The sequence below is a fragment of the Natator depressus genome, chromosome 10 (assembly GCF_965152275.1).
Source record: "Natator depressus isolate rNatDep1 chromosome 10, rNatDep2.hap1, whole genome shotgun sequence".
Lineage (NCBI taxonomy): Eukaryota > Metazoa > Chordata > Testudines > Cheloniidae > Natator > Natator depressus.
Window position 1 is genome coordinate 16,288,366 of NC_134243.1, and position 26,621 is coordinate 16,314,986.

The 26,621-nt window shown below is 38.2% G+C and overlaps 1 protein-coding gene across 1 annotated transcript; it reads right to left on the reverse strand.

Annotated features, from left to right (window-relative positions):
- Positions 1 to 912: 912 nt before the first annotated feature.
- SDR42E2 (short chain dehydrogenase/reductase family 42E, member 2) lies at positions 913 to 26,621 on the reverse strand. Its single transcript, XM_074964602.1, has 11 exons — positions 26,307 to 26,621; positions 25,106 to 25,201; positions 19,522 to 19,579; positions 17,200 to 17,318; positions 16,056 to 16,131; positions 13,008 to 13,090; positions 7,923 to 8,060; positions 6,010 to 6,075; positions 5,198 to 5,261; positions 2,623 to 2,696; positions 913 to 1,164 (listed from the first exon to the last, which is right to left on the reverse strand). Exons 1-11 carry the CDS (start codon positions 26,619 to 26,621, stop codon positions 913 to 915), a joined length of 1,341 nt encoding a protein of 446 aa, XP_074820703.1.

A 26,621-nucleotide genomic window follows, 5' to 3' on the forward strand; every position in this document is an offset into this window, starting at 1 on the left:
ATCTGGCATAAATGCAGTACAGGATGATGACATTTCCTTAACTTAACAATGTTATTTCATTAATGATATTCAATATAATTAAGGTACACAGGTGTTGTACTGGTGTCTGTTGGCTCATGAAATTAGATACTTTAACTATGGACCAGAACAAAGTGCATCAACAATTGTACACTACTTCTGGAAGTCCTCAGAAGTTTGATGGAGGCCAATTAGAGGCCAGTGACCATTATGCATTGCTACTAAGCTTCGTAGCTGATATTGTGGGAAATTATGAATGAGTGCTAATAAAGGTCACTCACTGTATGTGAGAGAGCCTTAATACATGCTGAATTTCAAGTACATTTTTATTTCACCTCTTACGCAGTGTCACAATACAGCTAATTCACAAAAAAAATTACATTGGATGCATTTTTCTGTGCAGCTTGTGTGCATTGTGTATTGTTTACATGAATCTATTTTTCACTTTCGTTGTTCTATTTTCCAGCTTCTCTGTATTCCTTGCAATAACATGCATTGGCAACAGGTCTTGTCAGTCTTTCTCCTTATTCTAGCTGTGCTTGTCTTTGTTGATACAGTATTGCAGATTTACTGTAGTTCCTTCTCTTCCAGTTTGTCATCCACTTCAACAAGCAGTTTGGAAAGAAGCCCTTTTGGTGTGAAACAAATAGATCAAAGAGCTTTGATTCCTGCATTTGTCATTGGTGATCATCTTTAGCCTTCTGACCTTACTATACTTTATTTTAACCTTTTAAGAAGGTTTACTGATATGTCATCTTTTTTTAGTTTAAGCCTACAAATAACTGCCTATTATATTGGAGCTAATATCTGGTGCAGAGTAATGCAGCACATGTGAGCCGAGGACTATACTGTGAGTGATTACAAGCCAGTTTATTAATGCTCAGGAAACATAAGTTAATGTTGGTTTTCTTTGAAAAAATGCATAATTGAAAGATCTTGCAATGTAAAAGAAAGAAATATCAAACTTAGAAAGCTGCCAATTAAGGAAAGTATAACTTTAAGGAAGATGTGATGATTCTGGTTTTCTGGTCTTGTTTTAATAAAATGGTCCACAGAATCGGCAAATGAGAACTTCTTTGGATAATAACCTAGCTGGTTATGTGCCTTGTCTATTCGGAATGTGTGAGTCACGGCAATGTTCTGCACCTATGAGGCAAAAGAACCAACAGTCAAAGAGCTGCATACATTCCAAATCTTGAACAAAACTCTTATGTGAATGGTAGCACAACAGAATATGAAAGAAAAGCAAATTCTTAAATTAAAAATAACTTTGGGCCAAACTGTACTCTCCCATGGACATACCTTACATTTGCCTTCAAATTGTCCTCGCAAATGGAGGGTCTTGGGAGCCTACAGAGAAGGCAGAGGCTGCTACCTTCCAGCCTTTTGGACATCTATACAGGGTTCTCAGACCCGCTCCAGCAGCATCTCTTGCTGGAGCTGCTATGCTGTTGGGCAGGCACCCTACATCCATCCATCCATCTATTGTACTTCAATGGCCCCACATTACCATAATATCTGAGTGCTCACAATCTTTAGAATATTTACCTGAGGGGAGTACAGAGAACTGAGGAAAGACTAATGACCAGATTTTTAAAGGTATTTAGGCACCTAAAGATGCAGATAGTCACCTAGTGGGATTTTCAGAAGTGCCTTGGCACCTGGATGCTTTTGAAAATCCCAATAGATGCCTATCTGAATCTTTAGGTGCCTAAATACCTTCAAAATCTGACTCTAAACTGGCTTGCCCAAAGTCACACAGGAAGTCTGTGGAAGAACATGGAAATGAACATGTATCTCCCAAGCCCCAGGCAAGTGCTCTGTCCACTGAGCCATCCTTCCTTGTGACTGTGTCACTCCCATCTTTTGAAGAGGTGTAAGGGGGCAGTTGCTGAGAAACTGAAAATGTAAGCAGCATTATGGTAGGCTTGGGATGCCCTAATGGAGATCTCTTGCCTCTGAAGGGAAGTGGGTCCTCCCACTCTTGGTCCGCACTCCAGGTCCAAACCATGCAGTCCCAACCTTGTACTTAATCCATTGAGAAGATGGATTGGAAGACAATGATGGCATGGGGGTGGTGCTTCTTGGCACCACACATCTCCCTAAGTCAGATCAGAAGACCTTCCTCTTGCAGAAATAGTGAAGATGATCTTCCCTATAGCAATTTTTAGCTACTGACACAAAGTGAAATAATTACTTGTCATTTACCAAGAGATTATTGAGATTTGTTTCTTTTTTGTTGCAAATTATTTAGCAATGTTTAATTACTGGTGCAGACTAAAACCATTGCTTCTTATCCGCTTGTGTTTTCTAAAAATAACTTAATCATTAAATTTTCTTGGGAATTATTAAATAACATAAATAATACAAGTGTGTTTAAATGGACAGAAATTATATAACAAATATACCATATGGCCCAAATTGTGGCTGGCATTTATTTTTGCTATGAAAACTGCAGGTTAAAGATGGAGCACGGATGGGGAGTTTTGTTCTTTGACTTGAATGAATTCTTTGTGAGCTCACTGCAACATTGTGCCTCCAGTATTAATATAACATGCTTTCTGAACATTTTAATTAGATATTTTATAAAGATACATATTTTACCTCATTTCTGGTCAGCAAAGGTGTAAATTCAATAACTGGTTTCAATGCCAAGTGCAGATATTCCATTGCTGTGGCTGTGAAACAGAAAGTTAATACTTGAGAGATAAGAATAGTAAACCACTAAGCTATTGTAATTCTAGTATAACTGTTCATGTAGGTAATGTTAAAGAAAATGTAAATTGCTAAAGAATTGTGGACAAAATAATTGAAGTCAGTAGCACTACTTGCTTCAGTAAGATTGGTTGGATTTGTACCATAAAGTAGGGGCCTACTTGGGCTACTTGTATGAATAAAGGGTTTGCATGATTGGATGTAGGTCTGGTAGACTAATTAAATAACTACAAGATTTTGGGAAACATAGTGATAACAAGCCATTGTAGGTTGGATTCTGCATTTGTTTCACACCCAAGATTCTCATAGATGTCAGAGGGAGTTTGGGATGCACAAGATGCAGAATTCAGCATTGCAAGGAAAACATCTAGGGCTGTCAAGCGATTAAAAAATTAATTGTGATTAATCACATGATTAAAAATTAATTGCAATTAATCATGCTGTTAAACAATAATATAATACAATTTATATACCTAATTTTGGATGTTTTCCACATTTTCAAATATATTGATTTCAGTGACAACACAGAATACAAAGTGTACAGTGCTCACTTTATATTTATTTTTTATTATAAATATTTGCACTGTAAAAATAAAAGAAATAGTATTTTTCAGTTCAGTTAATACAAGTACTGTAGTGCAATCTCTTTATCATGAAAGTTGAACTTACAAATGTAGAATTATGTACAAAAAATAACTGCATTCAAAAATAAAACAATGTAAAACTTTAGAGCCTACAAGTCTACTCAGTCCTACTTCTTGTTCAGCCCATCGGTCAAACAAGTTTGTTTACATTTGCAGGAGATAATGCTGCCTGCTTCTTGTTTACAAAGTCACCTGAAAGTGAGAACAAGCGTTCACATAGCACTGTTGTAGCCTGCGTTGCAAGTTATTTACGTGCCAACTATGCTAAACATTTGTATGTCCCGTCATGCTTCAACCACCATTCCAGGGGACAAGCGTCCATGCTGATAATGATCCAAAGCAGTGCAGACCAACGCATGTTCATTTTCATCATCTGAGTCAGATGTCACCAGCAGAAGGTTGATTTTCTTTTTTGGTGGTTTGGCTTCTGCAGTTTCTGCATCAGAGTGTTGCTCTTTTAAGACTTTTGAAAGCATGCTCCACACCTCGTCCTTCTCAGATTTTGGAAGGCAGTTCAGATTCTTAAATCTTGGGTCGAGTACTGTAGCTATCTTTAGAAATCTCACATTGGTACCTGCTTTGCGTTTTGTCAAATCTGCAGCTAAAGTGTTCTTAAAACAAACAGCATGCTGCGTCATCATCCGAGATTGCTACCATATGAAATATATGGCAGAATGCGGGTAAAACACAGAGCAGGAGACATACAATTCTCTCCAAAGGAATTCAGTCACAAATTTAATTAACGCATTATTTTTGTAAATGAGCATCATCAGCATGGAAGCATGTCCTCTGGAATGGTGGCCAAAGTATGAAGGGGCATACGAATGTTTAGCATATCTGGCGCATATGCTACAAAAGTGTTACATGCTGGCGCTACAAAAGTGCCATGCGAACGTCTGTTCTCACTTTCAGGTGACATTGTAAATAAGTGGGTACCATTATCTCCTAAAAATGTAAACAAACTTGTTTCTCTTAGCAATTGGCTGTACAAGAAGTAGGACTGAGTGGACTTTTAGGCTCTAAAGTTTTACTTTGTTTTGTTTTTGAGTGCAGTTATGTAACAAAAAAAATCTGCATTTGTAAGTTGTGCTTTCATGATAAAGAGATTGCACTATGATATTTGTATTAGGTGAATTGAAAAATGCTATTTCTTTTATTATTTTTACAGTGCAAATATTTGAAATAAAAATAATATAAAGTGAGCACTGTACACTTTGTATTGTGTTGTAATTTAAATCAATATATTTGAAAATGTAGAATAACATCCAAAATATTTAATAAATTTCAATCGGTATTCTATTGTTTAACAGTGTGATTAAAACTGCAATTAATCGTGATGAATTTTTTTATCACGATTAATTTTTTTGAGTTAATTGCGTGAGTTGACTCTGATTAATTAATCAGCCCTAAAAACATCAGTTTCAGAATATACGAGTCCAAAGTTTTTTACCTGTAATTTTTTACATTCATATTGTGAACTTCACCTCTATTCAGGGAGCCTGCACAGGGCTCATAGAACCCTTAATTCCCACTTAAGCCCTATTGAGATTTTAGGTGAGAGTTAAATGATGGATAAATCTTGTGTTGGCTCTTTTCATACAGGTGAATTTCACCAGTATGTGTCAGATAAACCAAATTGTCACAAAGCTAGTGAACTTTTGGAATTGCACAATTTTAAAACTGTTCAATCTTGCTTTTTACAAAAGTGTCATGGAAATAAAAACTCGGAGACAAAATAAAAAAGCATAATAAACCAGTGCATGGCATTCAGATACTTTGGATATGGGGGCAGGATTGACAGATAAATAAAAATATTTTACCTGCTACGTAAACGAAGCAAGTAGGAATACGTATCCATGGTGGACTGTAACCTAATTTTTCAAACTGAAAGGGATTAAAAATAGTGAATAACAAAAAAGAAACTAATACATGTATGGATATCAGTGCAGAAAGTGTATATGGAAATATTTATAGATAAAATATAAACCTGGATGTTCTTTTTCAAATCAGTTCACTGTTGTTAATGTTATTATTTTACGATTTCTCTTCTCAAAAAGACTCCAAACATAATTACATAAGAAATGTGGGAAATTACATTTATCTGAAATAGCAGTGTATGTGAGGAAAAATGCATTTTGTGTTCTTTGATCCTAATCCCACAGTCATGATGCACTGATCTCTCATTTTACAGTGTTAAAATGTTATGGTTTTTAGCAAATCATTAACAGTAAAGTGATTAATGGAAAAATTATTTGTATTACAGAATAACAGCCTGAGCCTACATTCTTTGGGAACCCCAAACTTCCACTGGTGTCCATAGGAAGGAAGGATCAGGAACTAATCTGATAAAATATACCAACAAGGTAGCTTTCGCTTATGCCAGTACACATTGTCCTGGCTTCAATTAGTTATTAAGGCTAACATTTGGAAAGGTGCTCTTGAACCTGAGATGAGCATGCAAAATCCCCAACATGTACACAAAAGTTGAACTTGTGTACATACAAAGGAATATATGCATGCAATTCCCTGATTTATGCATCCATATTTGCATGTACAGTTTTCAAAATGTGGGCCTACAGTTTTTCTACATTCATTGTATTGTATTTGAAATAAATATATGTATTGTACATACTAGTGGAGTTATCCATTCAAAAAGGTTGACATTCTTGCCATCATTTATGTAGTATGCCTGACCACTCTGTTAAAGAGATAGAGAAAAGACAGGTTAGTAACATGATACTGTGCGTGGAGTGACATTTTTTCATTCTCTCTTTAAATATCTATACTGATTTTATAACTAATATAGCAACATAAATAAAAGTATATACAGATCAACAGGTTACCCAAATTCTGTTTCAATTAACTATTCTGTATACAGTACAAACGGATTGCCATAACAATGATTGTTTTATTTTGGTTAATAACACCAGTGTCACTGTAAACTTGCTTATTACAAGTTTATTGCTGTTAAAATGCTATTTTACTGTGATTCCCAAACACAATGAAATTGATTCTAAATTGACACTTTAATAATGTGTGCCTTCTTGGAACACACAGGAAATATTAGGGTTATATTCTGCTCTTAATTACACTTGTGAGATCCCATTGAAGGCCAAGTAACCCGTACTTGTGGAAGTAAAGTTTGGCCTATTACCTTTTTCCTGTTAACAACTTCACATATAAAATCCATAACATTAATATATGCGTTGATAGTCTTACCAATGTACTTTTATTTTTTAATTAATTATTTTAAACAGGGTAAACATTTGTGCTAACAAGGAAGAAAAGACATGCAACAATATTTTTTTTAAATATATGCACTTGTATTGAGTGTGCAGAGCTGGTAGTTTGCATGTGCAAATATATAGGCAAGAGCCGGCAGCAGCACATATAGTTAAGGTTGTCTAAGACTTTCTTTCCATAATTAAACACGTAGGTCCTGCCTCTGCAAACTGATCTGCACGGATTGTGTTATTAGCTGAGAGTGCTAGTTTCACAACAACCATTGGCAGCTACCTGGGGAGGAAGGGACTATCTCAAACCACCTTCCCCACCCTCAATCCCACTCCTATAATGGCCTCTGTGTATAGTGAAGATCAGGGTAAAACAGCCCCAACTCCATTCTCTAATTGTGTATTACTCCTTTGCTCCTGTTGGAGAAATAATAATAAAGATAATTTGGGGAGAGTATTTTCCTACTGGTGGACTGAGTCTTTCACTATGTAGTGCACTCAGTGTTCTCTAGTGCCACCAAAGTAGCTGGTACTTCATGGCAATAGAGCTGGGCAACGGCCATGCACAGGATGACCATGATGTGAGCGTTAAGAGCTAGTGCCATGGTTCTGTTGTGATTATAACTATTTTCATTTTAAACTTGTATCAAACTAGATAGGGTAGGGGTGGGCAAACTTTTTGGCCCAAGGGTCACATCAGGGAGGCAAAACGGTATGGAGGGCCGGGTAGGAAAGGCTGTGCCTCAACAAACAGCCTGGCCCCTGCCCCATCTGCCCCCTCCCACTTCCTGCCCCCTGACTGCCCCCCTCAGAACCCCTGACCCATCCACCCCCCCCACTCCTTGTCCCCTCACTGCCCCCTCCTGGGACCCCCATCCCTAACTGCCCCCCAGGACCCCACCCCCTATCCAACCCCCCCGGTTCTCTGTCACCCCCCTCCCGGGACCCCACCCCCTATCCAACCCCCCCTGCTCCCTGTCTTGCCACTCTGCTCCCCAAACCTCCACCCCATCCAACGGCCCCCTGTCCCCTGACTGCTCCCCAGGCCCTCCTGCCCCTTATCCAACCCCCCCTCCCCCCACCCCCTTACCATGCTGCTCAGAGTGGCAGCACAGGCCTATTGGAAAGCCTGGGAGGTGGGTGGGCGAAAGCTGCGCTGCCCACACGGCGGCGTAACTGCAGGGCACAGGGGACAGCAGGGGAGGAGACGGGGGCGAGACTCCCCGGCCGGGAGCTCAGGGGCCGGGCAGGACGGGCCGTAGTTTGCCCACCTCTGCGATAGGGTGTTGCAGTTTTTTTTCTTTTTACTTACAGCTATATAGTTCCTCTCCGAGGTAAGAGCCACGGCAGCCAGGATATGAGCTTTTACAAGATTCTGTACATGAACCCAGTTCATTTTGGTAGAAGGGTCCCCAAACTTGAAGCGAAACATCCCCTTCTGAATATTAACCTGAAAAAACATAAAAACAGGAAATCCCTGCAGGATGTGGCTTAATTTTGCACATAAAAGGATTACATCAAACAGAGCCCAGTCCTTCTCCCACTGAAGTGAATGGGAATTTTACCACCGACTTCCATGCCTCCAGGATTAGACCCTTAATCAAAAATGAAAAATGTTGCTATTTACTGAGGGGATGTATGACTCAATTACTGTGCTTGAGACTTCTAGTCTAGATTGTCTTTTTGTCATTTATTAGAACAGAAATCGAATCAAATACTCTTTGATTTTAAAGATTTTAAAAATAGATCTGGATAATTTAATAACATGTTAATAAACAAAACTAAAAGTAATCAAATATCATGCTCCAGAAAGTAAGCCAATCACTTAAAACAGTCAGGAGGGAACATCCTCATCCCCACCTACAATGTTAGACAATTTGCTAGGTGTATTATTGTGAGAAAGAGGGGTAACTTTCTTCAGAAGCATTAATAGCCTCTAGGAAAGTTATTGGACTAGGATTAGTAGTCTGAATGAAAATGGGAAATTATAGAATCATGGAAGTGTAAGACTGGAAGGAACCTCGAAAGGTCATTGAGTCCAGTCCCCTGTACTCAAGGCAGGACTAAGTATTATCTAGACAATCCCTGATAGGTGTTTGTCTAACTTGCTCTTAAAAATTTCCAATGACAGAGATTCCACAACCTCCTGAGGTAATTTATTCCAGTGTTTAACCACCCTGACAGGAAATTTTCCCTAAAGTCCAACCTAAACCTCTATTGCTGCAATTTAAGCCCACTGCTTCTTGTCCTATTCTCAGGTTAATGAGAACAATTTTTCTCCCTCATCCTTGTAACAACGTATCATGTACTTGAAAACTGTTATCATGTCCCCCTCAGCTTTCTCTTCTCCAGACTAAACAAACACAGTTTTTTCAATCTTTTCTCATAGGTCAGGTTTTCTAGACCTTTAATAATTTTTGTTGCTCTCCTCTGGACTTTCTCCAATTTGTCCACATCTTTCCTGAAATGTGGCACCTAGAACAGGACACAGCACTCCAGCCGAGGGCTTATCAGAGTGGACTAGAGCAGAAAAATTATTTCTCATATTTATGCTAATGAAACTCTCATGTCTAGAAGATACTACTGTGTTTCTATTATTTGTCTTTTGTTAAGGAACATCACCAATTTAGGGCCAATTACTGCTCTCTGATTCTCCAGTTGAAGTTATTGGTATTGGGACATTTGTGAATGTATTTTAGCACAGTGTTATAGGTACATAATCCTATCTCATTGTGTTGCAAGAACTCATTTTGATGCAAGTATTGTATCTTGTTCTGAAGGATGTTGCTTTTTTAAGACCCAAATGGATCTTCTTTTATACAAACCTACTGCTATCTCACTTTAATTATTGTGAATTATTTATATTGTAAATGCTAAATCATTCAGTTGAATCTGCTGAGAATTATATAGGCTAAAGAAATTAACCACACATTGTTTAAAGTGTTCTCTGCTCTCTTGTGGCCTTGTGCCACATTAAAGTGAGGAAAGGTCATATGTATTTCATGCTGCACATTTGACAGTATGTCTTCTATTATTTTCTGTAGGTTTCAGGTGTGTGCGTGCTATATGTAGGAAAGGGGCCACTTGCATAGTAGCTGTTACATGAATCCATAAATGGTCTCACATCAGTGCATTATTTAAACATATGCTATTTTCTCTAGCATTCTTATATAAATTACATATGGTTTTGTTCCATGTACATCCAAAAGGAACATCAGATTTGCCACCTGCTTTACTCTCCTAAGTGAAATACTAGAAAATAAGTTTCTTCCGCTAAAGTTCTGTTTTTTTTAAATTGGCTTCATGCATATCTATAAGTATTCCCCTGGACAGTACAACTGAAATCCCTTCAACTACAAATGGAAAACAGCTGGTGATAGGCCTGATATTTGAGGAGGCATTCAGTGACACTCCCCATGCCCACATGCCCTTGACAGTTCCTTTATGGCAGTCCCCAGGCTCCTTTTAAGTCCTGGAACTGCTAGCAGCCTTCCATTGCACCCTATGATCCTTGGCCCCCTGCTGCTCTGCTATACACAAAGTGGCTCCCTCTGGCTTCTGGATGTCATGGAGATATCACAGGCCCTGTTAGAGGTAGCAATTTTGAGCTGGGAAAGGCAGTTACAGATGTCACAGGGGGAGGGCACTTAAAACGTGAGAGCTTTAGCAGGGAGAAGGAGTGGGGGAGTGAGGGAGCTTGTGGGTCAATGAAAGTAAGGAGATTTAGGATTCAGCAAGAGGACGGGGAAAGGAGGTTTGAGAGTCAGTGAAGGGAGACTAAAGTGGAGCTTGGGAGCAGTGGGACATGGAGAGGAGAGTGAGAGGGTTTAGAGGGCAGTGAAGAGTTTTAGGAAGGAAGAGTGAGGATGTCTGGGGGAGTAAGAAGTTTGATAACAATGAGAAGTGGAAGTAGGTGGGGATTGTGAGAGAAGACAGAAAGGGGATTTAGGGAATAACGAGGGGAACAGAGGATATGCAACAGAGTGAAGGGAAGGAGTATCTGAGGAAGTTTGGGAATAATGTTTGGGAATGAGGGGATTTTGTAGCAGTGAAGGAAAGGAGGAGTAAATATTTTTGGGTGCAAATGGAAGGGAAGTGAGGTGATTTGGGAAATAGTGAAAGGGAGTAAGGATGCGCTTGAGGCTAATACACTGGAGTGGGACTAAGGAGATCTGGGGTTTATTCCCTTTGTGTCCTAGGGCAAGTAACTTATATCTCTCTGTGCCTCAATTTCCCATATGCAAAATGTGAACAAATACTTCTTTACCTCATAGGATTTTGTGGCAATAAATCCATAAGTATTTGGGAGGCACTAAGATACTCTGGGGCCAAATAAGTACTAATATATGTAGTAAATAGACAGCAGATTGAGGGGAAAGAGTGAGGAGGTCTTCGGAGCAGCGGAGTGGGTCTTGGGGGAACTGAGAAGGAGGTTTTGCAGAAATGAGTCAGGGTTGGGAAAGTGTTTTGGGGCAGTGACAGGGAAAGGAGTGTAAGGCACATTAAGGACAAATGAGGGGAGAGTGTGAGGAGATGTGGGAAGCAGTGAGGAGGTTTGCAAATCAGTGAAGAGGATTGAGGATTGTGAGGAGAGAATTTCCAGAAATGAAAGATAGGAGAAGACTGAAAGAGAGAGAGAGAAAGTTGGGGTACTTTTAAGACCTACAGAGAGGGTGGGTTGGTTGGAGAACGTGAGGAAGGACAGAGTTGGGGGACAAGCAGAGAGAGAATGAGGGGTTTTGGAGGTAGTTAGGGGGAAAGTGTGGAAGTTTGGGATCACTGAGGAGAGAGTGAAGGGGTTTTAGGCAGAAGGAAGAATTGGAGGGAAGGATTGGAGAAGAACACAGAAAAGAAAAATGAGGAAAGGGAAAGGTGGGAAAGGGAAGGGATAAGTGAACTTGGGGGAAGGAGGGAAACAGAGGAGTCAGCTGAAAGGAAAAATGGTGAAAAATAAGAAACATATAAAAGAATCAGAAAAGAGTCTTGAAGACAAAGGAGAGCTGCAGGAAAAGCTGTAGATAAAATAAACTGAAAATTTAAAAATTATTGAACAGAATGAAGGAAAACAGAGGTTGAAAAAGACATAAAAGAAAAAAAATATATACACCAAGACACACTACAGAGAAAATGGGAAAAATGGAAGAACAAAATGAAGAAGCCATAGTAAGTTTATATATATATAATTATATAATATTATATAAAATTTAATTAGAAAATGTTGTAATTAAATTATATAGACTACCCCATTCCATCATTTATGTCAAATATGTGGCATATACAAATAGTATATAATAGGATGGTGTCACAAAAATGTTTTATTACCATAATTTTGGGATGGTTATATTACTCATGAGTAATCAATCCACAAGTGATTTATGTAGATCACCTCACATAAGTACCGATAAAACTATTTTACTACAACACACCAGCATGTGTATTTTATATGCCACGTATTTTACAGAAAACTTACTTTATGGATATCTTGTACATTTTATTGGAATGATTTGTTTTAGCTCTCCTTCTCTGAAGTCAAGTTCCTTAGTTAGCATGAGACCAGCTGTACAGGAATAACTTTTTCACCCCAGTAGCTTATCCCCCTGTGTCACGGTTGAGGCAGAATGGAAGGGCAGCATGGGGAAGATTGCATTGCCCATGTTTACTAGTCCTGTGGCCAAACACTTGACTTCCTTTTCTAAATCTATTGATCGTGCATCATGCCTGAACCCTGCATTTTAGCACAACCCTCCCCTGCTCCTATGAAAAATACAGATGTTATTTATTCAGAGCCCTACGTAACTTTAAAGAGTAATCTGCCCTCAAAACAAATGACTTGTAATCATGCACACTCTGTCTTCTTAACACTACACTAAGCCAACCACCTAAAATAAAGCAAGAAAAAAAAAAAAAGGAAACCTGGGCACCTCTGCTTGCCCTTTCGCAACCTACTGAATTAGAAAGTATTTCAAACTCCTTTGCCTGCTTCATTGGATAATGAAAATCATTAATGGTTGATGCTGGAAATAAGATATTTTGCTGTATTATCTTTTATTAATATTTTAAAAACTTTTGAGTATAAGTTGCACAATGAAGTCTGAAATATCATATATGGATCTGAATCCATACAGTACAAGCGCTAAACTATTTCAAATCAGTGCTGAGTTTACATTTGCTTGCAATGAAGAATGACTTTATTGTCTATTTTTGTATCTACTGTATATTCTTTAAAGATATATTTTCTCTTAAAAGCATGTGCTATTTTATTAGTTGTAATGTCTTGAAAAACTAAGAGCAGATTGTAGCTGTTACCAAACAACTAGCCAATTAATCTATGACATTAATTATAACAAATGCTATTGTATATTAATGAAAATTTATACTGATAAAGTAAAATAAATACTGCTACTCGTGGCAGATGTCTTTGCTCTCCTGGTCCGTAGATGCCTGGTGAACGAAGAACACATGTACGGAGCTTATCACCTCCTAGGATATATGATAAAATGTGATTCTCAAATGACTTGCATATCACTACATTACAGGTACTTTTCTTAGGCTATGAATACCCAAATGTATATAAAATGAGGGCTGAAAGCTGTAGCCACTCCATGTGCAGAACTTACTTTGAAGTAAATGATTTTCATCTTCCTTTAAAAAAGGAAATTAAATTAGTACTTGTGAAAGGTGCTGGCTTGATAGCCCCCCCAAAGTTTATTTCTTTATCCACAAAACATTCACAACACAGACAGTAGCAATATAAAAATTCACCAAACTGCCTTGCCAATGTGCTTCAAACTCTGATTTGGAGGGATCCCCTCTAGCAGTTATTGGGTATTTCAATCCCTTGTCCATACAGTCTTTGATCTCTGCATTAAGATAGCCAAAAAGAATGCCAATTGTGACAATATTTTTTGTGATGTGAACTAGTATCAAATAAAAATTGGAATAAATTCACCAAACTAATTTTACATAGACTATGAACCGCGGTCAGGAAACATTGGCTTTCAGGCACGGGAGATATGAGCTGGATTTGAACCATTAATTTATAGATGAAAGGCTTTGAATACTTGGCCCAATCCTGCTTCCATTGAAGTTGATGGAAAAACTATCATCGACTTTAATAGGAGCGAGATTGGGCCCATCTCCCTATTTTCCCACAGTACATTGGTGATCTAGTTCATCATATCAGAATAATTAAATTCTTAATACACTATCACAAGACTTTGATGAAGTGCAGTACCTAATCTTGATATAGACATAAATCCAAGTTTCATGTTTGAAATGTTTAACTGTATTTAAAAGTGACTGAACCATCTTAGGTTATGTCTACAACTGCACTTTTGTCGTTAAAACTTTTGTCGCTCAGAAGTGTGAAAAAAACACACCCCTGAACGACAAAAGTTTTAACGATGAAAAGTGCCGGTGTGGACAGTGCTTCATCAGCGGGAGAGGCTCTCCCGTCAGTGAAGCTACTGTCTCTTGTTGGGGGTGGTTTTATTTTGTCACTGGGAGAGCTTTCTCCCAGCGAGAGCGAGGCTATACTGCTTACCTTACAATGGCACGGCTGCAGTGGCACAGCCGCATCGCTGTAAGGTGCGCAGTGTAGATATTGCCCATATCTCCTAAATAGCTATATAATACATACGACACAGAATAAGTTTTCGAGAGACAAGGTGGGTGAGGTAGTATCTTTTACTGGACCAACAGAAGTTTGCTTTCTTATTAAAGACAATGATCCCATATAAAACAGAAGTTGGTCCAGTAAAAGATATTACCTCACCCACCTTGTCTCTCTAATAGCCTGGGACCAACATGGCTACAATAACACTGCATAGAGTAAGTTTTGTGATTTTTTTCTCATACAGGTGTGAAATTATAGGCTAATCTTAAGAATATGAATTATTATTGTAAAGAGCTATCAATGAAAGATGAAAGAAACAAGACATAACACATAACATAACTTCTTTTATATGTGAAATCATCCTCCTGGGATGAAATTAACATTCATAGCATTATATTAGCCACTTGCAGTACTTTGCAAGTATCAGATGAAAGAAGTCCTTTCTGGAAATTGTCCACAGCCCAATTTAACTTAGTGTCACCTGGTCACATGGTATCATGTTGCAGTTTACGTTGATTTGTATTGAACTGGCAGTTATAGTATCTCACAGGTGAGCTCAAGTGTTCAAGTGTATAACTGACTCCCTCAACATGGAAAACTCTGGGAAGCCCTAATAAATAATTCCAGGCTAAAGTATGAAATGCCTTCTGAAAAGTTTAATTTAGAACTGTAGGGAACTAATGTTTTAATCAGCATTCATATTTACTTATGTTATACAACACTTTCAATATGATTAATTTAAACAAGGTTTATTTTTTAACTCTTCTATCCCTTTAAAGAAATACATAAACTTCAATGCTGGCATTCAAAAGTAAGTTTTGTATTATATATGTTGTAGAAGTTGTAAACGTAAAATTATTTTTAGGGAAAATGTTTTAATTTTCTGGTATTGTACTTTCTAGTATCTTTCTATAAATCTGTGTGTATAAGAACATAAAACATAAGAACGGCCATACATGGTCAGACCAAAAGTACAGTATCCTGTCTTCTGATAGCAGCCAATGCCACGTGTCCCAGAGGGAACAAACACAACAGGAAATCATCAAGTCATCCACCACCTGTTACCCATTCCTAGCCTCTGCCAAACAGAGGCTAGGGACATCATCCCTGCCCATCCTGGCTAATAGCCATTGATGGACCTATCTTCCATGAACTTATCTAGTTCTTTTTTGAACCCTGTCTACTATCCTGGTCTTCACAACATCCTCTGGCAAAGAGTTCCACAGGTTGACTGTACATTGTGTGAAGAAATACTTCCTTTTGTTTGTTTTAAATCTGCTGCCTATTAATTTCATTTGGTGACCCCTAGTTCTTGTGTTATGAGAAGGAGTAAATAACACTTCCTTATTAACTTTCTTCACACCAGTCATGATTTTATAGACCTCTATCATATCCCCCCTTAGTGGTCTCTTTTCCAAGCTGAAAAGTCCCAATCTTATTAATGTCTCCTTATACGGAAGCTGTTTCATACCCCTAATCATTTTTGTTGCCCTTTTCCAAACCTTTTCCAATTCCAACATATCTTTTTTCAGATGGGGTGACACATCTGCACTCAGTATTCAAGTTGTATGCGTACCATAGATTTATATAGCGTAATATGGTATTTTCTGTCTTATGATCTATTCCTTTCTTAATGATTCCCAACATTCTGTTAGCTTTTTTGACTGCTGCTGCACATTGAGTGGATATTTTCAGAGAACTATCCACAATGATCTTGTCAGCTTGAGGAAAACACATATATACATGTCAGTTAGATATGACATCAGGAGAAGTAATAAATCCCATTATGTTGTTAATGGCTGAAGTGAATTACTGTCAATTGAAAAGTACCTGCTACCGGAGTTCCATTAGCTGCTAGTACCATTTGATCAGCAATTGATTTGGTCTTGGAATAATGGTCAATATGCTAAAAAGAAAGAGCAAATATTATGGTTTTGTTTAATTACATCAATATACTCTGTAAATGACAAAAATAAACTTCTGTCAAACTGGTTTCTTGTCATCAGCTCTGTAACAGCCTCTCAAAATTAAGAAGTTGTGGGGGTACTAATTTCGGGTAAAATGCCTACATTATTGTTTTGTAAGTGAGGCAGACAGGTTTGCCAAAACGAATCTGGATTTCCAGTTGACTGTAGTCCATTTGAAGAAATATTTTAAATCTTATAACAATGTAAAATATTTTTATAATAGTGTTACTCAGATTTTAATTGCTTAATATTTTTAAATTTGAATGTGTTTCTGTAGTAGTAGAAAAAACACTCAAAATATTTATGCTTTTTATTGTATGAGTTAATGATTAGGTGAGAATTCTCGTGTTTGCTTTTCTTGTAGTGTGAACTTAATTTACTGTTTACTTCCCCCACCCAGTTATTCAGAATAACATTATTTAAAACTATTTTGTCTGCCTATCTATAGTGTATGAATCATAGTTGTAGCTAGGCACTGCATTATATCAACAGAAGTATTTTAATGGAAAGAGAAGATAGAAAAAAAAAAATTTACATGAACTGACAATGTTCGCTTTCTTATTAAAGACAATGATCCCATAATAAAAAGTGCAGTTTTTCCATTTCAGCATTGAGTCTGAAAACAGATAATAATATTTGACCAGAGAGAAAACAGATAACAGGTATATAAATAAAAATAATGAATATAAAGACTCAGATAGACCCTAATCCATACCAGGGGACCTTTATTTCCTTGTTGAGCTGTATTAACTACAATGGGACTCTTCATGAGCATAAGGACCCTAATGGATTCCTTTCCACAGTCAGGGCCTTGATGGCCGGCAAAGTATATACTAACAGTTACTTAAAATAATTATGTATTGTGTCTAAAATGGTGTCTATATACAATTTTAAAAAACTGAAGATTTTTCTTTTTTCTTATCCTTTTGCGTCCATTGTTGTTCAGAAATAACAGAGCAGAGCAATAAAATAGGGAAAACATGGAACAAATAGTATAGGCAAAATACCTTTTCTAGTGGAAAATATGGCACAGTTTCCTCATCGCCATCTTCAATGGGATTCCCTCCAAACACGACATTCACTGTACTAGTATATATCAGTCTGGGGATGTTCTGTTGTTTGCAGACTGCAGTGATACACAAAATAAATTATTTCAATAGAAATTGGAATAATAAGAAAATAAATAACCTAGAACATAAGAATGGCCATATTGGGTCAGGCCAAAGGTGCATCTAGCCCAGTATCCTGTCTTCAGGTATTGGCCAATGCCAGGTGCTTCAGAGGGAATGAACAGAACAGGTAACCTACACGAACAGGAAACGAGCCTGTTCTAAAACAACAGTTACATATATTATAAGAGTAATCTTTCCATTTTAGGATTGTTTGGGAATTTATAATAATATCTTACATTTATATAACTCTATGCATCTCAAATGATCCCAAGTTCTTTATAATTTGGCATCACATTCTGACTGAGTATCCTGTAATTGAACATTATGGTTTTGTAGAGGGCTAGAACTCTTCTGTTAGGAGAGGGGATTGGGCCCCAGTCAACAATGGTAGAAGCAGCAGAACTACTCTAAAGGCAGCCCACTGTATATTCACAAGCTAGTAGGATGATAGCAGGAAGAACTGCTCTTAAAATTATGAAAATAGTTAATTCCTTCCAAGTAAATGAATTCTAATTCTTGTGTCAGGCTAAACATGCTAATGAAATACTACAGCCAGGTTGCAATCAAGGGGTAGAACTGTTCCTCTTTGTTTCTGGCTTTCCTACAAACCTGTGGAGACACAATGTTCCGTAAGTCCTCCCTGGCTGGAGAGGGTGTTGAGGAGCAGAGTTTAGGGATCCAGGGGCATGATTTCCATATTTGAGCAGATATGCCCTTGACCGTGGCCCCAAATACTAACCTCCACTCAGCTCTTGAGAAGAATAATCTGAGGGGAGAGGAACAAGCTGTACAAGGGTTCACAGGCAGGCAGAATATGGGTGCAACCCGGTCATGTTTTTGCAGCATAAATGTCATTATATTTTGGGAATAAAGAAGAGAGATTCAGAAGCTGAGCCACAATGTATGCAATACAATTTGAAAAGCCATATCTGGAAATGAGAGAATCTGAAAATTGTTTATCATAATTTTCCTGAGATTGTGTTGGTAAAAGACTAAAATTTAAGAAAAACAAACATGAGTTTGGGTAAGGCGTTTGCAGGTACAAAGTAAAATAAAAGGGAAGATTTCCCTTATGTGGATATCTGTAGTCTTAATCGGGTAAAGTGATAATAAAAGTAATCCTGGCACTCACAGAGCACCTTCTATGTGATAATATAAATGGCTTTTTCATACATTAAATAATTGTTTTAAATCTCACAACACCCATATGAAGGAGAGAGGTATTATTATATCAATTTTACTGATAAGAAGTAGAGAGATTAATAGTGTCATCCTGATGTGAGGGGATGCTGGTGGCTTTGTGCAGAGGGTGCAAGAGGTGGGGAATGGGCATCTCTGAAATGGTCCCAGCTTTGCCCAAGTGAGGGGGTTTGGGATGATCTAGGGTTGGGGCTAGTGATCATGTTTAGTGTTGTGCATATGTAAGAAATTGCAGAGTAATTATGTTTGTGAGAAAAAGAAAAGATAAAGTAACTAGAAAGCTGGGAAAGAACAGTTTGAACTGACACTAAACCTGTACTGATGGGGGAGGAGAGTTAACATGGAAATGAGAGACTAATACATATGTATAAAAAAAGATAACAAAAAGTTATAAATAAGTTTATGTAAAAAGGGCGGTTGAAGCTGTGTTCTCTGGTGCTGGAGGCAACTGTGATGACATCACCCTGATGAGCTACCTACTTGTGAGTAATTGACCATTACTTGCTGTGGGTTTTGCCTTAATAAAAATTTGTTAGATCCATCTGCTGAGTAAATGAATCTCAGTCCAACAGTACATGGATCCTCTGTTAATTTAATTCTGTGAAAGAGGTTTGCATGACAACATGGCAAGGGAAACATAGGGTCCAGTGGCCCCTATGGAGCAGCCTACTCTGAAGCTTGGGTGGGAAGAATATAGATTCCTCCCGCTTGCCCCAGCACAGTTCTCCAGCACCCTGTGTGGCTGTTTGGCTTTAGTGTCTTGGCCAAGTTTACACAGAAAGTCTTGAGCAGAGTCAGATACAGAACCCAGGTGTGCTGTCTTAGTACTGTGTAAAACAAACGACATTTTCCATATAAAATATATACTAAGAAATAGTTTAACTATGCCAAATAGCTTTTACTAAATGGTATATTAGCTTGCCATACCAATACACAAAGAGACATCTAGATACATACCTTCAATTATGAGTTTTGTCCCACCAACATTTATAGATTCAATCTTTTCTTTTTGTAGCTAGAAAAAGAGAGATAGTACAGTATCTGAATAATCTCACACTTTACATTCAGTCCTAGAGCTGGTCAGGGATTTTCAGGGCAACTTTTTTTTTTTTTTCCAAAAAATGTCAATTTTTAAAACAAAAATTGTTTCTGGGAATTGGTTTGCATCCTGTTTTGATGTTTTTGAAACAAAAAGCTTTGTTTTTTCTATTCAAAATGACTTTTCATTTAAAAATGTAACAATGTATCCTAAAACAAGCATACAGAAAGGAGGATTTTAAATATACATGTTACAATAGCAATTCAATGATCAGTCCTCTGTATTCAGAGGTATCTATTCAGTGAATTTGTGCTGTACAGTGACAAAATAATTAAACTATAATGTCTAGGAAAGATGATTATGTTGCTGTTTTAACTAAAGCGTTGGGGAGTATTTTATTTTATTTAAGAAGGTTTGGGTTTTTAACATTATTATTTTAGCCCTCAATTTCTTTCTAAGTATCATACATCAGGGACAAGTTTTCTTAGCTTTGACAACATTCTACCTACTAATTGTGGACAATTGAGCATTTAAATACAGCAGCTAATTCAGGTTTCAGTCTTCCCAGTCAACTTAGCAGTATATTATTTCTGTTTTTTAATAGGTATATTTGTATTTATAAATGTAAGTTCAGAGATTGTGGGGAAGACTTAACTATGGTTATGATATGCATTCAATGAGATTTGGCCATAAATAGTTAAGCCTCACAACAAAATTGTGAGGTAGGTAAGTATCATTATCCCTCTTGAAGTGACTTGCCCAAAGTCACACCTTGAGCCAGTGGCAATGCTGTGAACCCTACTCTCCCAGTGCAGTGCTAACCCCTAAATAGCACTTCACTGACACTTCCTAGCTGAAAGTCCTTGGTTGCTCCCAGGTTGTTTTTGGAGCCTCAGATAGTGAAGTCACTTCTCCATCCCCAGTACAAGAATGCTAAAAGAACAGTTTTCACTATAACTAGAGCTGCAGTTTGTACACAGCAACACACTGAATCAACTTGAGAATTTCATTCTACAACACTTTCGTATAAGCAGGATTTCAGTATATCTAAGTTTGTGTTCTCTAGTCTTCCCTTTCTGGGAAAGACTGTGAACACCAGAAGGCTGTGGCAAGACAACTCTGGTGCCATCTAGAGTCATTAGACTGCTATAGGCACCCACATGGCCCCACAGTATGCCAACATTTTTATGGCTGACTTAGAACAACGCTTCCTCAGCTCTCGTCCCCTAATGCCCCTACTCTACTTGCGCTACATTGATGACATCTTCATCATCTGGACCCATGGAAAAGAAGCCCTTGAGGAATTCCACCATGATTTCAACAATTTCCATTCCACCATCAATCTCAGCCTGGATCAGTCCACACGAGAGATCCACTTCCTGGACACTACAGTGCTAATAAACGATGGTCACATAAACACCACCCTATACCGGAAACCTACTGACCGCTATTCCTACCTACATGCCTCCAGCTTTCATCCAGACTACACCACACGATCCATTGTCTACAGCCAAGCTCTACGATACAACCGCATTTGCTCCAACCCCTCAGACAGAGACAAACACCTACAAGATCTCTATCAAGCATTCTTACAACTACAATACCCACCTGCTGAAGTGAAGAAACAGATTGACAGAGCCAGAAGAGTACCCAGAAGTCACCTACTACAGGAAAGGCTCAACAAAGAAAGTAACAGAACGCCACTAGCCGACACCTTTAGCCCCCAACTAAAACCTCTCCAGCGCATCATCTACAACCTATCCTGAAGGACAATCCCTCACTCTGACAGCTCTTGGGAGACAGGCCAGTCCTCACTTACAGACAGCCCCCCAACCTGAAGCAAATACTTACCAGCAACCACACACCACACAACAAAAACACTAACCCAGAAACCTATCCTTGCAACAAAGCCTGTTGCCAGCTCTGTCCACATATCTATTCAAGGGACACCATCATAGGACCTAATCACATCAGCAACACTATCAGAGGCTTGTTCACCTGCACATCTACCAATGTGATATATGCCATTATGTGCCAGCAATGCCCCTCTGCCATGTACGTTGGCCAAACCAGACAGTCTCTACACAAAAGAATAAATGGACACAAATCAGACGTCAAGAATTATAACATTCAAAAACCAGTCGGAGAACACTTCAACCTCCCTGGACACTCAATTACAGACCTAAAAGTCACAATTATTCAACAAAAAAACTTCAAACACAGACTCCAATGAGAAACTGCAGAACTGGAATTAATTTGCAAACTGGACACCATTAACTTAGGCTTGAATAAAGACTGGGAGTGGATGAGTCATTACACAAACTAAAAACTATTTCCCCATGCTAATTTTCCCCCTACTGTTACTCACACCTTTTTATCAACTGTTTGAAATGGGCCATCCTGATTATCACTACAAATTTTTTTTCCCCCTCTGATAATAGCCCACCTCAGTCGATTAGTCTTGTTAGAATTGGTATGGCAATCCCCATTTTTTCATGTTCTCTCTATATGTATATCTTCCTACTGTAGTTTCCACTGCATGCATCTGATGAAGTGGGCTTTAGCCCATGAAAGCTTATGCTCAAATAAATTTGTTATTCTCTAAGGTGCCACAAGTACTCCTCGTTCTTTTTGCTGATACAGACTAACACGGCTACCACTCTGAAACCTAGATTTCTTTGATTCCCTTCAATCATTTAGCTTGAATGCCTCTGGGTGGCACTGGTCATGTAGGTTGATTATCTCGTAGGGAATGGAAAACAATCAGAGGTCCATGCTGATTATCTCGTAGGGAATGGAAAACAATCAGAGGTCCATTCTTTTAGCTTTGACAATAGCCTTTTATGCTGTTAAACATGAAGTTTTGTTAACTCATTTTAAGACATTAACTGGGAAGGACAGTAGTGTTCCTGACTGGATTAATTCTGACCTGTCTGGAAGGTTGCAAAGGGAAGTATTGTACAATTTATGCTAATTATGTGGGGTTCTTCAAAGCTCAGTTTTATTAGTCTTTGTTTTCAGTGTATATAAGAAAGAGAGTGTGTGTGATCGGGTGGTGGGGGGGAATCACAATGCAGTTTGAGTTGCAGTGTTAACAGTTTGCAGATAACACTGCTCTGTGTCTTGTTTTCATCAGTATTGGACTTGGGGTGGTAACTATGATTTCCCAGTAGCTGCCGGAGACTGGGATATGGACGAGAATAAGCTGGATAAATTCAATCTCGATAAGATGGAACTGATAATAGTGATTTGGTTGAAGGATTTTGAGGTTATCACAGGGCTGATTCCTGCCCCCTTTATTGAGGAGATTTCTTCAATTTTTGTTCAAGATTTGCAATGCAGAGGTGCCCTCAGATTCCTGTTTGCTCTTTGGAACTCAGGCGACCAGGAGCACCTACTCCCATCTGCGCTCAGCTGGGTGTTTGTGACCTTTTTTAGGACCTTGATACAGTGATTTACAGTCATCAGATTGAATTCCTACAGTGCATTCTACAATGAGCCCGTCCTTGAAGACTATTCAGAAGTTGCAGCTAAGGCAAAATGTGAATTCCCACCTGTGAGTTGGTATTAGCAAATAGGACTTATTACATCTGTTATTTAACAGATTCCTGAGCTTCCTAATCACTACACAGTAAACAATTCAAAGCTTTGGTTTAGATCAATACAGTTCCATATTTTTGGGCTTAGGCTATCTCTCTTTGTGTTATCTACCATGACAGTTAGGATCAGCTGAGACATGCTTTAAATAGGATGGAGCTTGTGGGAGGTTATTCTTGGGGGAGGTGCTTGAATCTGGAATCTATAGCCTCAGCAAGTCTGAGAGAATCTGAGTTTTTTGGTGTTTTGGGGACAATACACGGACCTTCTCTTCACTCAGGCATCTGCCTGATGTGGTAGGCAGACAAGGTATGAATAATGTGGAATAAAAAAGGAATAAGAAGGAGTGAGAGGTAGATTGTTTATCTGTGGAGATTATTATTTTTCTAGCATGATAGAAGATGATTTATTTGTATCGATATAAGTTTTGTAACATCAGGTATGTGTCCTGAGATCTACAGAAGGGAGCATTTTATAAGTTTAAAAAATAATTCCAATAATCAGTAAATTTACTCTTTAAATGTACATTGGTGGAACTATTTTTCTGATGCAGATGGTATTGAATATATATAATTATTTGCATTGATATTTGATTCTTACTTGTATTTGGGTAAACTAAAATATAATTTGTTTCTTGATCTTGTACAGCACAGATGCAGATTGTTGCACAGGTAAATGCAAGGTTAAATGTAATGCACAGAACAGGGAGTACAGAGCCATCCAATCCCAAATAAATGTCAAGTTACTCTGTCTAATAGTTGCAGTCGAACCAAACTGGGGAGTGTGATGCTAAGCACTTAATTTCCATGCTGAGGATCACATATAAGCCATATCTCTTCAGAAATGCTTGTTCTCTCCCCACCCTCCATGTTTTTTAACCTGTGCTCTTGATAGTAAGGAAGAAGATATGTAGAAGCTTTGACACTATCACTTATTGTGGACAGCTAAGCCTAGTGCTTAACTTACTTGTACCCATGCATAGCGACAGTTCTCTCTTGTGGTAGGGCACAATTAAGTGTGTGCTCTGGGCTCTGTACCATATAAGGATTTGCAGGATCAAGGCCTCAGAGTAGTTTACAGACCACTGGTTATTAGTACAGGGTGGGGAAAGGTGTGGAATTGATTATTATAAGAGAAGGCAACAGTAGGAAATTACACTCAAATGTTTACTCAGTTTTTCATTGAAAGTTATCAATCTGAGATGAAGCATGCAAAGAAGTTTTGAAGTCTTACGCTTTTGAGCAACACTGGATTAATGCCATTTTATACAATGGATGAAATCTCTTTTTATCACCCACAGCTCAAATTTTCATCACTCGAAGTTAGAAAAGTTATATGTGTTAACTATCACGGTAAATAAAACTTTAAGTGATTGATAGAGGCTGGATAAGGTAACTGATATGATAATCTATTCATAAATAACTGGCAATTTACAAAAAGACAAACATTTAAAGAAATACTCTTTAAATAGCTCTTTAAAACTATGATGTTCTATTGATTGTATTCTTGAGCCTGTGAGTTCTTAAACCTGTGCACAGCAGGCAGTGAGAGAGGTGGTTGTGCTTCAGCTCAAGTTTGTATGAAAGCTACAGATGGACATGAGTATGTTTAAGCATGAGACAATCCTCTGCACTGAGCAGACGTTAATGTAAGCATCTTGCACACAGGATAAGACAAGAGGTGTGTGTTGGGGGTGGTAAATTGGTATATCTGAGAAGAAGATGGACTTAAGTAAAAAGACTGGTTATTGAGTGACCTGAGTGCTGGGATAGGAATTTGCTCTTTTCATCGGAGTGCTCAGAAATCTGAAATATAGTGCTAAGATAACCACCAGTCTCACATGCTAACTTAACATTGATTCTAAAAGGATTCAGACAGAAAGACACACGAGATAATTGTACTCACTTGCTCTAGTCCTGACATTCCATATGCAGCTGCATGAAACACACAGTCAGCCCCTTCACAAACTGCAAATAGGACATCATAATCCCTCACATCAGCCTGCAATATATATGGAAAGATATTTTGAATTTGATCACAAAACTACAGTTTAGAGTTTACCATGAAGCTGTTAGTACCCATAAAATGCATGCATGAAATTGTGCATACACTTGTTGTGATAAATAAAGGGGGAGGGGGTAACTCCCTTTGTTGGACACCCAGCCAGCCAGTTAGCTGTAAAATCTCTCTTGGTAGCTGACAAAAGCATCAGGGGTTAGCACAGAGGAGATCCACAATCCAAAATAAAAAATAAACCTGATAGCGTCTAACTAAACATTCCCTATCGAGATTATTTCTTCTAGGTATGGAAGATACTTTTTCATACCTGGTTCAAACCTTACACAGCATTCCTGCTTATAGCATTGCTGCTCTGTGTCCCTGCATCCCAGAGAACAACAGACAAAGGGAAAGTTTCTTTTCCCATTTTAAAAAGTTCTAACGTTCCCATTGTCTCTTTTTGTCAGGTGCCCACTTTTTTTTCTTTACCTGGGGGACTTTTTAACCCTTTACAGGTAAAGCAAGTAAAGAACAGCTATCAAGAGGTATTTTACAGCTAACTGGCTGGCTGGGTGTCCTTCAAAGGGAGCTACCTCCCCACCCCCTTTATTTATCACACTTGTGGAAGCCAGGGGCTGAAAATCAGGCCCATTTTAATACTTTGTAATGATATTATAACAACTTTCTTCCCAGGAGAGCAATACACTTCACAAAAATTAATTCCTTTAGCTTTAGAACACCCCTGTGAAATAGGGAAATATTATCATACAAATTTTACAGATTTTTAAATCAAGGCACAGATAGGTAAAGTACTTGCTCAAAGTCACAAGGAGAATTATTTTCAGAGTCAGGAATAGAACCCAGAAATTCCTTGTTCTAGGCACCAGACTTCATTGCTTTCTCACTGTAAGTACAGTAGTTCACATATATTTTACAGTCTATTGTTTAAAGTGCTGTGGAAGTTGGGGAGGAGTCTGACTTTTAAAAAGGTATTTGACATTATTTATGATTGTTCTGGGTTCTGTGAAACCTGTGCTGCTGAGACACTACATAAAAATCAAACAGATTAACTTAATTTGATTGTTGTGAACATGTATTTTTATCCTACCTGGATAAACACTACTCCATTAGGAATTTCCCAAGTGGGCTCTTGTGTATCTAACAAAACAACTGAGGCTCCTAATTTGGCAAGAGCACACCCCAGATTATATCCAAAATAGCCTCCACCTCCTGTCACCACTGTGTTCATGCTTCTTTTACTCAGTGCTCCAGCATGTCGGTTCAGATTACAGTCAGATGTTTGGCTCCAGGGGGGCACTACCCCATTAGATATATGTTTTGGGTCACGTCTACAACATGAGATACGATTTTCTATCACCAGACACACACAACATTTTTTTTCCCATGTTGAAAATTGCTCCAT

What these genes read in the sequence shown, in the direction of transcription:
- SDR42E2 (XM_074964602.1), bottom strand. Translation starts at nt 26,621, where the DNA reads ATGGAGCAATTTTCAACATGGGAAAAAAAATGTTGTGTGTGTCTGGTG. An exon ending in ATGGAGTAGTGTTTATCCAG is followed by an intron (nt 25,202 to 26,306) that starts GTAGGATAAAAA and finishes TATATATTGCAG; the next exon opens with GCTGATGTGAGGGATTATGA. An exon ending in CGGAGAGGAACTATATAGCT is followed by an intron (nt 6,076 to 7,922) that starts GTAAGTAAAAAG and finishes TCTCTTTAACAG; the next exon opens with AGTGGTCAGGCATACTACAT.